At 40.7% G+C, this 13,381-nt stretch overlaps 1 protein-coding gene across 1 annotated transcript in view; it reads left to right on the top strand.

The window, feature by feature from the left end:
• Positions 1 to 13,381, top strand: part of NUDT3 (nudix hydrolase 3) — an 87,829-nt gene that overhangs the window by 48,509 nt on the left and 25,939 nt on the right. The window contains exon 2 of the mRNA XM_037052793.1: positions 3,866 to 3,976. Within this exon, the coding sequence (XP_036908688.1) occupies positions 3,866 to 3,976 (111 nt within the window). The remainder of the gene's footprint in view (positions 1 to 3,865; positions 3,977 to 13,381) is intronic.

Below are 13,381 nucleotides of genomic sequence, written 5' to 3'. Positions count from 1 at the left end.
GTTTGTTTCCTTTTATCAATAAGGTGCAGAGTCTGGGGCAGCAGAATAAGATTCTGGAGACCAAGTATAACTTCCAGCAGCAGAAGATGACTCACAGTAACATGGACAGCATGTTCTAGAGCTACATCAACAACCTTCAGTGGCAGCTGGGACACACTGGCAGAGAGAAACTGAGGCTGGAGGCAGAGGTTGACAACCTGTAGGGGTTGGTGGAGGATTTCAAGAATAAGTACAAGAGTGAGATCAACATGCACTCAGAGTTGAAGAAAGAATTCGTCCAACACATCACAAAGGATGTAGATGAGGCTTACATGAACATAATTGAGCTGGAGTCCCACCTGGAAGGGCAGACTGATGAGATCAACTTCTCCAGGCAGCGGTAGGACAAGAAGATGCATGAACTGCAGTCCCAGATCTCTCACACATCAGGGTGCTATCCATGGGCAACAGCCACTACCTGGAACTGGGTGGCATCATTGCCAAGGTCAAGGCCCAGCATGAGGAGATAGCCAACCACAGCTGAGCTGAGGCCGAGACCGTGTACCAGATCAAATATGAGTAGCTGCAGACATTGTCTGAGAAGCACAGACATGACCTGCGTTGCATAAAGACAAATTTCTGAGGTGAACTGGAACATTAGCCCGCTCCCGACTGAGATCAGGGATCTCAGAGGTCAGAGGGCTTCTCTAGGGATCACCATCACTGATGCTGAGCAGCATGGGGAGCTGGTTATCAAGGAGCAAAGGTGGCTGAGCTGGAGGTCACTCTGAGAACCACTAAGCAGGACATGGCCTGACAGCTGCCTGAGTACTAACTTATGAACGTCAAGCTAGCTCTGGATGTGGAGATTGCCACCTACCACAACTTGCTGGAGGGTGAGGGAAACCAGCTGGAGTCTGGGATACAGGACATGAGTGTCCATACCAAGACCACCAGTGACTACTCAGGTGGGCTGAGCCCAGCTTATGGGAACCTCAGCTATGGCCTGGGCTTCTAAACCAACTTGGGCTCTGGTGGGGGCTCTTGCTCCTTCAGCAGCACCAGCTCCTCCAAGAGAGTGGTTGTGAAGAAGATTGAAACCTGAGATGGTAAGCTGGTATTAGAGTCATCTGATGTCTTGCCCAAGTGAACAACTACTGTGTTCCCTACTGCCCTGAGAGCCTGTGGGAAAGGAGCTGTGCAGGGAGAATGGCAGGCGTCAGCCCCAGTCCTCAGCTCACCCTTGGGGTACAGGAGTTTACATGCCCCCAACTAAATCATGTGGGTTTTTTTTTCCAAAATATCATCTCAGTTGGCTCTGTCAACCCTAAAAGAAAATAATAAGATAAAAAAATAAAAGCAAAATTTTGTGAAACCTTCACTTTGTGCTTTTTTGAAAAATATATAGTCTTAATTATATTTTTCCATTACCATTTAGTCCCTTTATACATCTATACCCCCAGCAGTCACCACCCTGTTGTCCATGTCCACGAGTCCTTTTTTGCTCAATCCCTCGACCTCCTAACCTCCGCTGCCAACTAGCTCTCATCGCTTCTCCATCTATGAATCTGTCTCTTGTTTTGCTTGTTAGTTCAGTTTGTTCATTAGATTCCCCATATGAATGAACTCATATGGTATTTGTCTTTCTCTGACTGGCGTATTTCACTTCATATAATGTTCTCCAGGTCCATCCACACTGTTGTAAAGGTCCAATATATAAGTCTTTTATCCATTTTGAATTTATTCTTTTGTGTGGTGTAAGAAGATGGTCTAGTTTCATTTTTTTGCATGTATCTGTCCAATTTTCCCAACACCATTTATTGAATAAACTATCTTTAGCTCATTGTATGTGCTTGCTTCCTCTGTCGAATATTAATTGACTATAGAGGTGTGGGTTTACTTCTGGTCTCTCCATTATGTTCCATTGATCTATGTGTCTGTTTTTATGCCAGTACCAAGCTGTTTTGACCCCTATGGCCTTGTAATATAGTTTGATATTAAGTAGTGTGATGCCTCCAACTTTGTTCTTTTTCAGAATCGTTGTTGCTACATGAGGCTTTCTGTGATTCCATATAAATTTTGGAAATATTTGTTCTAGTTCTGTGAAATGCATCATTGGAACTGTGATAGCAGTTGCATTGAATCCATAGATTGCTGTGGATAGTATGGACATTTTAATGATGTTATTTTTGTCCTATCAGTGAACATGGTATGTGCTTCCGTTTTTTTGTATCTTTTTTCAGTTTCTTTCTTCAATGTCTTGTAATATCCCAATACAAGTCTTTTACACCCTTGGTTAGGTTTATTCCTAGGTATTTTATTCTTTTAGAAACAATTGTGAATGGGATTGTTTCTTAATTTCCCTTTCTATTTATTATTGGCATATAAAAATGCAACTGATTTCTGAATATTAATTTTGTACCCTGCTACTTTTATGAATTTATCAGTTCTAGTAGTTTCTTGATGGTATCTTTGGGGTCCTCTGTGTACAGTGTGTCATCTGCAAATAAAGACAGTTTTACTCTTTTTATTCCAATTTAGATGCCTTATATTTCTTCTTCTTGTCTTATTGCTGTGGCTAGCACTTCTAGTACTATGTTGAATAAAAGGTGAAAGCAGACATCCCTGTTTTGTTCCTGATCTTCAGGGGAACTCTTGTAATTTTTGCCTGTTGAGTATGATGCTGGCTTGGGTTTGTCGCATATGGCCTTTATTATGTTTGGGTACATTCCCTCTATTTCCACTTAACTGAGAGGTTTTTTAAAATTATAAATGGGTGCTGGATTTTATCAAAAGCTTTTTTACATCTATTTATGTGATCATGTGGTTACTATCCTTACTTTTGTCTATGTGGTAAATCACATTTATTGATTTGCAAGTGTAGCATCCTTGCATTCCCAGAATAAATCCTACTTGATCATGTTCTTGCTCTTCCTCTTCTCCTCTGGCACTCCTATGATTTGGCTGTTGAAACATTTAAAGTTGTCCTGGAGGTTCCTAAGCCTCTCATCATTTTTTTGAATTTTTGTTTCTTAATTCTGGTTGAATGTTAATTTCTTCCTTTTGTCTCACACCCTTGATTTGAGTCCGAGTTTCCTTCCCTTCACTGTTGGCTCCCTGTATATTTTTCTTTATACAGCCTTCACTTCTTCCTGTATTTTGCGACCATGCACAACCATTTCTGTGAGCATCCTGATTACCAGTGTTTTGAACTCTGCATCTGATAGGTTGACTGTCTCTTCATTGTGCAGTGTTCTTCTGGAGCTTTGGTCTGTTCTTTCATTTGGGCCATGTTTTTTTGACTCAGCACATCTGCTGCGTTGTAAGTGGTGGAGCCTTAGGTGTTTGACAGGGTGGCACAACCTGTTTCTCTGAGTTGTGGCACTGTGTGGAAGGGGGAGGGGTCAGAGAGGGAACGATGCAGCTTACTTGGCTCTCGCCCTGCTTTCAGTCACTTCCCCTGCTTCCCACAAGCAACTGGTGCCCTTCCAGTTGCTGCCCTGGTGCTGATTCCTAGGTGGGTGGGCTTGTGTACATTCTGGGACTCCAGGGGGATGGGAGGAGGAGAAGGGGGGAGAAGGCACAGAAAATAGTATAGAGGGTAGGTAGAAAATAGATAGGGGGGAGGGCGAGAATAGTGGGGGAAATATAGAATCTAAAGAACTTGAGACACGTGGTTATAAACTAAGGGGGGGAGAATAGTGGGGGAGGGAGTTTGCAGGTAGAGGGGAATGAAGGGAGGGAATAGAACAACTGTAATGGTATAATCAATTATATATATATATATATATATATTATATATATATAAATTTTAATAAAAAAGTAAATAAACTCTCAATTGGAGGTTTAAGGTTTTTAACCACCATGTGACCTGTGTGACTTTCAGGTGCTACTTGTGAGCAGTAGTCGCCATCCAGACCGATGGATTGTCCCTGGAGGAGGCATGGAGCCTGAAGAGGAGCCGAGTGTGGCAGCAGTTCGTGAAGTCTGTGAGGAGGTATGTACTGAGGAAAAAGAACACGGGGTACCCTATAGTTGTGAAGCTTTCCTGTATGTAGTTTTTCATTTATTGCCATTCCCTGATGAACATAACTCATGATCATAGAAGGCATTTAACAGTTACCATGTGCCTCCTGCAATCAGGTCCTGACGTGATAATGTTTACTAGGCACCACTCTATGCAGGTTCCTAGTAGTGGCTATATCTGATTATACCAGACAGCCCTGTGATTTCCCTTGGATCTCTTCCAATACTGTATCTCTTACCTGTAGCAGAACATCAAGAATCAAATAGTTCATTAGCCCTAAGAAATAAGAAGAGCAGGCCATCTTGGTATAAATGGTTCATTCTCATTAACTTTTGGATGAGGAGGAGGTGGTCCTAGTTTTCCTGTTTCCTCAGTCCTGACTGTAGAACAGTGGGTAAAGCAACACTTCTGTTGGGCAGAAGCTGTTAATGGTGCAGCTCTAGAAATAATAGTATCTTTTTTAAAAGTTTAATCACGTGATATCAACATACATATGTTGAGTTTCTGGGCTATGCCCTATACCTCTAACTAGATACTCGAGAATAAACAGTCAGAAGAAGTAAAATCTTAGGCCGTTACTCCCTTACTTCAAGAGCTTACAGTTAGGTTGGGGAAACTAAGAAAGAAATTGCAATTCAAAACCAGGAAGAAGGAACTAATATTTCCCGCCTCTTGGGGAAACACCACACTCTGCTCAGCTTATGTTATCTGATTGAGGAACTCCTGATTGGTGGTTTAAATTTCATTACTTCCCCTTACCACATCAGTAGTAGTTTTAGATGGATTTTCTTGTTCCAGAGGGGATGTAAGATCGATTCTAAGGACATATAAAATAGAACGTAGAACAAGTCTAAATTCTACATTTCTTTTGGGCCCAGCACTTGCCCAAGTCCCTTTAGGCTAATCTTACCCTTGGAATACTCCAGGAATTCTTGTGTCACTCTCATTATATATCTGGTCTCTGCAATTAGATTGTAATCTCTGAGGACAAAGATTATGTTTCCTTCTTTAAATCTTGCCTTTCTGTGTCTAGTTCACAGCTAGATGAACAGAAAGTAATTATTGCATGCTTGTGTGACTGATGAAATAATAAAAAAACCCTGGAGAAATACCCCAAATGGAAATTATTAGCATTATTTTTGGAGGATTCCAAAGGTTTGACTATTCAAATAAGTGTGATAGGGCAGTTAGTGGACCTCAGCTGCATCCTTTTGATTTAAATCCATTTGGTTCCTATAGGTAGGTTCTAAGGCACTTAAGGCAAAGTGATGTTTGACAGAGTACTATGGCAGTTGTACTCTGATATGTTGGAAGCCCTGAAATAGAATGATGGTTCTAGAACTGAAAGATAGGAAGAAAGTCCAGAGACCCAGTTCCAAACTTGCTACTTGGTTTTAGGAGCTGTGGGGCGAACTCTGACAGGTCTACCTTTGTAGGGGACATTTGGATTTGGCCATGTCTCAGGAAAGCTTATATTCATTGTTGTTACTATTCTTGTTTTGTTTTTGAGTGTTGTGGCTGGACTGTCCCTAGGTTGTGCAAGTGCTGCTAAGATGTAGAAAACTAGACGATTGCTGTAGGAAATGCAGCAAGGGAGTAGGACAGGATATAGGGCGCTGCGCCTTTGTTTCCTGGAAATTATGCACCATCCTTCAGTAGATGAAAGGGAGAATAGAGTAAAGTAGGAATAAAGTGCTTGGTACGTGAGAAAGTGAATGACCTAACACAGATAATTAAACACTATTTCTCATATGTTCATTGTCTCATCTACCTCCTCTCCAGAAGGGAATCCTGAGCTTAAAAACTAAACTGAGCCTGCCATTCTCAGCCCTGAAGAGCCCTGTCTGACTTTAAGCAAAATTTTCCCCTCTAGTCCAAGGAGAGTCATGCCATACCTTGTACCTTACTCCATTATATTGAGAGGATAAAGAAATGTCTATGACTGCTTGGACTTTAAAATCAAAGTTATCAAATACAAATATTTGTACAAACAATAAAATTAAAGAAATGTGTCATTACAAAAACAAACATTTCAGTGGCTTCCATCAAAATAAAGTGGAGGGGTTATTTTTTTCAATTCCATGCTTCACAACAGAGAATAAGACTTGGAATCGGAGAGGATGTAGGTTGATGTTTTTCATTGCCTTTAAAGGGTAGTGTTAGTAAGCTGAAGTCACTATTCAAAGATATATTTAGTTTTCAAAATGTTATGACTTTTTTTCTTATACACATTCAGAAACTTTGTTCTTTCATAATGCTTGTAGATCAGATTGCTCTGTAAGCAGAGGGGCTTTACTAGTCACTTTTCTTTTTAAAGATTTTATTTATTTATTTTTAGAGAAATGGGAAGGGAGGGAGAAAGAGGGAGAGAAACATCGATGTGTGAGAGATGCATTGACTGGTTGCCTCTCACACACCCCTAACGGGGTCCTGATCCACAACCCAGGCATGTGCCCTGATAAGAAATGGAACCAGTGACCCTTTGGTTCTCAGGCTGGTGCTTAATCTACTGAGCCACACCAGCCAGGACTATTAGTCACTTTTAAGAGGCCTTTAGATAATACTTAGACCAATTAATTGAAGACTTTCAAATATTTCAGGTTGCATTTACAGATATTACATATTTGACTGTTTTTTAAAGAATTTCAGTTATATGACTTAAAAAATAAAGACCTCACAAAACTCTTCGACAAAAATGTCCTGTGAATCTCACATATTAAACTTACAAATAAGGGGAGTCTTAGATTCTTTAAATATGAGGGGGGCCAAAAACAAAACAATTTATTTTTAAAAATTGTGTATTTTTTTAACATATTTAAACTTTAGTCATCTTAAAAGTACTATCCATTTGATGCAGTACACCTGTTGTCACGTGTTTTCCACCGCTCAAAACAGTTTTTGAACTTGTCGATTTTGATGCTTTTTAGTGCTTCTGCCATTTTTTTGTTTCACCTCTTCCGTATCAGCAAAACGTTTCCCTCTGAGAAATTTTTTCATCCAGGGAAACAAACAACGGAAGAGTCACTCAGGACCAGATCAGGTGACTACGGAGGATGGGGCACGGGGTCATGCCATTTTTGGTCAGAAACTGCTGAGCGCTCAGTGTAGTGTGGGGCAGGTGCACTCACAAATCACCCATTGTGAAATGGGCAAATACATTGAAAGAGTCTTCAAAAAAAATTCACTGAAGCTAAATGCAGCCTCTCACAACAATGCCAGCTGTTACAGGTGGGTTCCTAAAACTCATCTAGCAGGAGAAGCCTTTACTACGAGGGCCCCACCCTCCAGAAGATATGTCTGTTTTGGGGGGGTCCCCCTCGTATTCCCATGGTGTATGTAAACTTGACTAACAACTTAAACTCTTAAGTCAGAAATAAATTATACTTTCAAAAGTGAGATTATAATCTAATAGGCCAAATTCTTTTAACATTACAAAATACAAATCTGGTCTCCTTCTTAATATAGAATTTACTATGACTTTGATTCTCAAACAATTCTATATTTCATTCTAAATATTTCCAGTACTGAAAGATGCTTGCTCACTGAAGAAACTGGCCCTCCCTGTTAAATGAGGTCAGGACTCTTGGGCGCCGTGATGGGAAACACTGATCCAGTTCACTGTCAGTGTCTCAGGACTCTCTTACTTCACCAGACTAGTGGTCATGCAGGCCACATATGTGGGAATGGGTATTGGGTGAGCAGTCTGCAGCATCTGGCACATCTAGCTAATAACTCTGTGTCTTAATCTAAGAATTCTGGACTTTCACCAAGATGGAAGCATAGGTGGAAACACTGTGCTTTCTCCCACAACCAAGTTTAAAGACAACAAAGTTTTAGTAAACAAAAACACAGCCAAAACACAGAAAATTGAACTGTACAGAAGTCCGACAACAACTAACCATTCAGCCAGACTGGTAAGAGGGGTGGAGCCCGCAGTGGAGCAGGGTTGGGCAGGAAAGATCCCCCCACTCAGGTGCTCAGGCAGCCATGGGCGGATCCCAGGTGTCGGGTAGCAACAGCTGGACCCAGTGGGGGCACAAGGCGGCAGGCTGACCACAGTCACACATTCATGTGCAGATAAACCAGCGAAGGAGGAGCAGTGAGACAGACCACACAGGCCCCAGCAGTAGGAAGCAGCAGAGGGGACCGCCATTGCCCCTCTTTGACCCCGCCCCCACATGCAGCATCACAACCTAGCAACTGAGTTGCCCCGTCCTGGTGAACACTTAGCGTTCCGCTCCTCATACATAACAGGTGAGAACAGACCAAAACATGGCTCAAGAACTCAGAGCCCCAGAGCCAATACTTCAGAGTGACCAAGAAATAGCCAACCTATCGGATGTACAGTTCAAAATACTGGTGATCAGGATGCTCAAAGAACTGGTTGATTATAGTCACAAATTAGAGGAACATATGAAGGCTAAACTAATTGAAATGAAGGGAAATGCACAGGAAACCAATAGTGATGGAAAGGAAACTGGGACTCAAATCAAGGGAGTGGACCAGAAGGGAGAAAGAAACAACCAAACAGAAAAGAAGGAAGAAACAAGAATTTTTAAAAAATGAGGATAGGCTTAGGAACCTCCAGAACATCTTTAAACGTTCCAACATCCGAATTATAGGGGTACCAGAAGGGGAAGAGGAACAGCCACGAGTGGAAAACTTATTGGAACAAATAATAAAGGAGAACTTCCCCGATCTGGCAAAGGAAATAGACTTCCAGGAAGTCCAGGAAGCTCAGAGAGTTTCAAAGAAGTTGGACCCAAGGAAGAACACACCAAGGCACATCATAATTACAGTAGCCAAGATGAAAATGAAGGAGAGAATTCTAGAAGCAGCAAGAGATAAGGGGACAGTCACCTATAAAGGAGTTCCCATCAGACTGTCAGCGGATTTCTCAAAAGAGACCTTCCAGGCAAGAAGGGGCTGGAAAGAAGTATTCCAAGTCATGAAATCCGAAGACCTACATCCAAGATTGCTCTATCCAGCAAAGCTTTCATTTAGAATGGAAGGGCAGATAAAGTGCTTCTCAGATAAGGTCATATTCAAGAGTTCATCATCACCAAGCCCTTATTCTATGAAATGTTAAAGGGACTTATCTAAGAAAAAGAAGATGAAAAATATGAACAGTGAAAGGACAGCAAACTCACAGTTATTAACAACCACACCTAAAACAAAGGCAAACCAAGAGGACAGCTAGATCAGGAGTGGAACCATAGAAATGAAGAACACAAGGAGGGTTAGGTTAGGGAAGTGGGAGGAGGAGAAGGGGGCAGAAGGTACAGAAAATAAGTAGCATAGATGGTAGGTAGAAAATAGACAGGGGGGAAGGCAAGAATAGTATGGGAAATATAGAATCTAAAGAACTTGAGACACGTGGTCATAAACCAAAGGCGGGGGATGGTGGGGGAGGAGGTGCGCAGGGTAGAGGGAATGAAGGAGAGGGAAGAACAACTGTAATGGCATAATCAGTAAAAATATTTTAAAAATAAAAAATAAAAATACATTAAAAAAAAGAATGACTTCTCTCATGAAGTCACTGACTTCTTATAAGTCTAAAAGACTTATAGTGAATTAAAAGACTCATGAAGTCTTTCTGATTCCACCCTGTAGACTCGTTCTTTCTGTGTGCCCAGTGCAATGTGCACTTCTAGCATCATGGTGTTGATTATCTTTTATTGGTACTGCTTGCTTAAGTCTTCTGTGCTATCCTCTTATCTATATTCTGGATAGTCAGGTACCATTCTTTCTTGCTCATTATGGAAGCCCCAGAGATTAACATATAGCAAGAGCTTACGAAAACACAATTTTTGTATTTTACAACTATTCCTTCTATTAATGTGACCTCTAGAGCAACCACGTAAATACAGTTGAGTTAGGCACTTCCAGGTTGTTAGGCATAAACGTGCCTACAAGGCCTTCGTTTAATGAGGAAGAATGTGATAGTATTGCAGCAGCTGCCCAGCCAGTCTGTGCAGAAATGAAAACTTGGGTCACAGTGCACAGACAGGTCTTGCCCATGGTGGGTGGACATTGGGCATGCCAAGTAGCACAAGCAGCCCGGTTGCTACCCTGGTGGCCCTGCCCCTCCCTTCCAACGTGGAGGAGCTGCCTTTCTAACCTCAGCTTCCTGGCTTCTACTTCCCATGTTTTGTTTTGTGTTTTTCCTCCCTGGTCACCACTCACCTGTCAGTCGACTCTGTGTATCTCCCTTTCAATCTTCCCAAGAGAGGCTCTGATTGGTTTTGCCTAGTTACAACCTTTGGGCAGAGTTGCCAGGTCACATGGTCAACTTCTGGACATTTTGAAGATGTCTGCTGTGCCTTTGTCCCAGTTGCTGATTTCTTATTCCTCTAACTGTGCTAAAAGTGGCAGGTTCCTGTGCTGTAAAAGCGTAGCAACCTGTGCTTCAGTACTATCTGCAGCAGCTCTCCCAAGGGTCCTCGGTATAGTGAAAAGATATTTATGAATACAGGAGTGTTTGCAACCCATTCCTAGGTGATCAAAGCTGGCTAGAAAACAACATTTATGATATGAAATCATTTATTGGGGAAGAAAGGTGTGCGTAATGATTTGTGTAGAAAGAATAGGTAGTACTACTCATACGCTTATTATGTGCTAAGCTCTGTTTGTTCTCAGCATTTTGCATATATTGCCTCCTTTAATTCTCACCATACCCTGAGATAGGAACTGTTTTTATCTACATTTTATTGAGGAGAGAAAGACTGAGGTTCAGTGAGAGTAAATAGGTTGTCCACACAAATTGTGTCCAACTAAATGTGCTCAAGTGCTTAGTAAGATTTGCATCCATCACATCTCGTTGAAGCACCCACACTCCTAATGCTGTGCTCCTTGAAAGCGTGTTTGCCCACATGTTTACAGTGGTTATCTTGAGTTAGTTCATAGATTTTCCACTTTTTCTGCATTAAACATGTATTTATTTTGTTACTAGAAGAATGTTCTATATAAACACAAATAAACTGAGGTTTCCAAACAGGCTGAGTTTGATGGTTCCTAGCCCTGCCGTGAATAAGTAGTTTATCATGGCAGGACTAGGAACCATCAAACTCAGCCTGTTTGGAAACTTTGTTCAGCCAGCTTAAAACTTTCGGCATAGTGTCTGAATTTCAGAAACAGATTAATCTGTAGAGCTTGAAACATTAGCAGTTACATATAAAGGGCTAACCTATTCCCTTTTGTGAACTGGCCTCCATTTTTTTTAGTTGCTTATAGTTAAAATCCTATTACAGTGACTCTCAAAGGGTTAGAGGGAGAGGCTTTCTCTCAGTGCTGCAAGGGGCCTTGGTAACAGTGCATCTGTAGCGCAGGGCTGCAGAGGCTTGCTGGAACAGCCATGTGATACTCTCTCTGAAATAAAAAAGAAAAGCACCTCTTTGTGTGGTTTTCAGAACTATTCTTTCTTGCTGATTCAATGGAAAAGGTAAAACTGTTGGCTGACAGGAAGAAAAGAGAGAAGCTGTGTCTGAAGCTCTTCTGTCTTCTGTTCATCTGTTAACATTTCCATTTCTTTTACTCACGCTCACCTCAGCCAAATTATTACAAAGATACAGGACATCTGAAAACTGAAACAGAAAGAGAAGATTATGTACATACCTTCAACTTCATTCTCTTCCAGATTGACAATGCCGTGGGTTTATCTTTCGCCTTTAGAAAAATGTAGTCAGCGATGATAACTGAAAATGTGCGGCCAAATGCCCATTCCTTTGATCTGCTTCTTAATGTCAACAAGGCCACATCAGTGGACCCATTTCTAGCATATAAAGTATTTGTAGATAGTCTGATAATTTACCTGTGACATAGGCCTAGCTTTAAAAAAAAAAACAAACAAAAAAGTAGCTTGTTCTCTGACTTTCTCACTGTGTCCTGATACCACATTCCTTTGCTGCTGCTTTGGCTCTTGCCACTTGTTGCTTTGTCATATAAACTAACCGTCTCAGAGATTTCTTCCATTTAGTGGCGTCTCCTTAGACTTCCTCGTACCTTGGTACCCTCCCTCAAGTTGTTGATGCATACCGTCTTACATAAAGGAACAATTTTACACCTTCATTTAAGAAAGTTTTTTGAATGTCTGGATGCCTTAATATATAGTACAAGGATCATAACTGCCTCAAGAGTTCAGAGCTGTTTCGTAATTATTTATAGCCTTACTCATCTTATGTCAGCCTATAAAGAATTCATTGTAACCCTTCTTGATCTCATTTGTATTTTCGTATAAGAACACGGAAAACACTATAGTGAACTTTATTTTAAAAATCTTCTTATCCTAGTTCCTGTACTGTGTGTTCCCTGTTCCTGCAAATAAATGTTTATACTACTCTCATATGTATCCTAGCAACCAGAAGTCTCCAAAGGGTTCTGACAGGGGCAGTTTTCCTATCTCTTGTTATACACAAGTAGAATATTTTAAAAGCTTGTGACTATTTGGAAATAATTTATGATACAATTTTGTTAACCTTTTTTCTTAGCTCATAAGTATTTGACTCTTGAAATGGAGAAGAGAATGAAGGCTTTGTATGTCTGTGTTATATTTTCATCTTTACAGTCTGAACAGCTGTGAATAGAAAGTGGGGATAAAGTATCACAGAATTATTAAGGAAGAACATGATTTTTTAAAAATCCAGAACTTTAATCACAAAGTAAGTATCATAATATATTGAGTGTTTTCAATCATTTCAACATCCTAAAACAGGGCAAAGGAATGTTTGTAGGCCAGGGTCCTGCAGCTCATAAACTTGTAGGGAAGCAGGCAGATGGTTGGCGGTGGGTGTAGCTCTGACCAAGTGAGGAGAGCCTGCCCCAGTCCCTGCTCGGGCTCAGCCAGTAGTCGTCACGTGGCAGTGAAGACCCACTGTGGCTGCGATTTTCAGGAGAGACTTGAAGCTGGATTCTCATGTCATATCTCCTGATCTTTCAATGTAGGCAATTGATTTTTGCAAAGTTTGTTAATCAATATAATATATACATATAGAGAAAAAGAAGCAGCAACAGTAGTACTAAAAGACACATATTGAAAAACATTCAAAAGATGTATTCTTAATTAGGTGGATAAGCTGTGTTCCAGGTTTTTACTTTATTCTGACCCATAAACTAAGCTCCAACTTTTTGGAAGAACATAGTTTTATTTTTTTAGTCTCCTAAACAAGTGAAAGCAAATAAAGGTTTTTAACCTTGGGAATATTTCAGTGTGTAGTGGAAATGTTAATATGAGAAAATACTCATGTATCCAGATGCAAATTACTGTGAATCAAAAGAGATGACAAATCATCCCCATTTGTTTGTTGAAAAGAAGGCTTTATTTAGATAGCATTTTCTGAATTTCTATTATTTAATTTATAAGGAATTTTAAGTTACACA

This window comes from Sturnira hondurensis, unplaced genomic scaffold (assembly GCF_014824575.4).
Source record: "Sturnira hondurensis isolate 20B ecotype Veracruz unplaced genomic scaffold, ASM1482457v3 Scaffold0007578, whole genome shotgun sequence".
Taxonomy (NCBI): domain Eukaryota; kingdom Metazoa; phylum Chordata; class Mammalia; order Chiroptera; family Phyllostomidae; genus Sturnira; species Sturnira hondurensis.
This window is presented reverse-complemented; position numbering and strand designations above follow the sequence as displayed.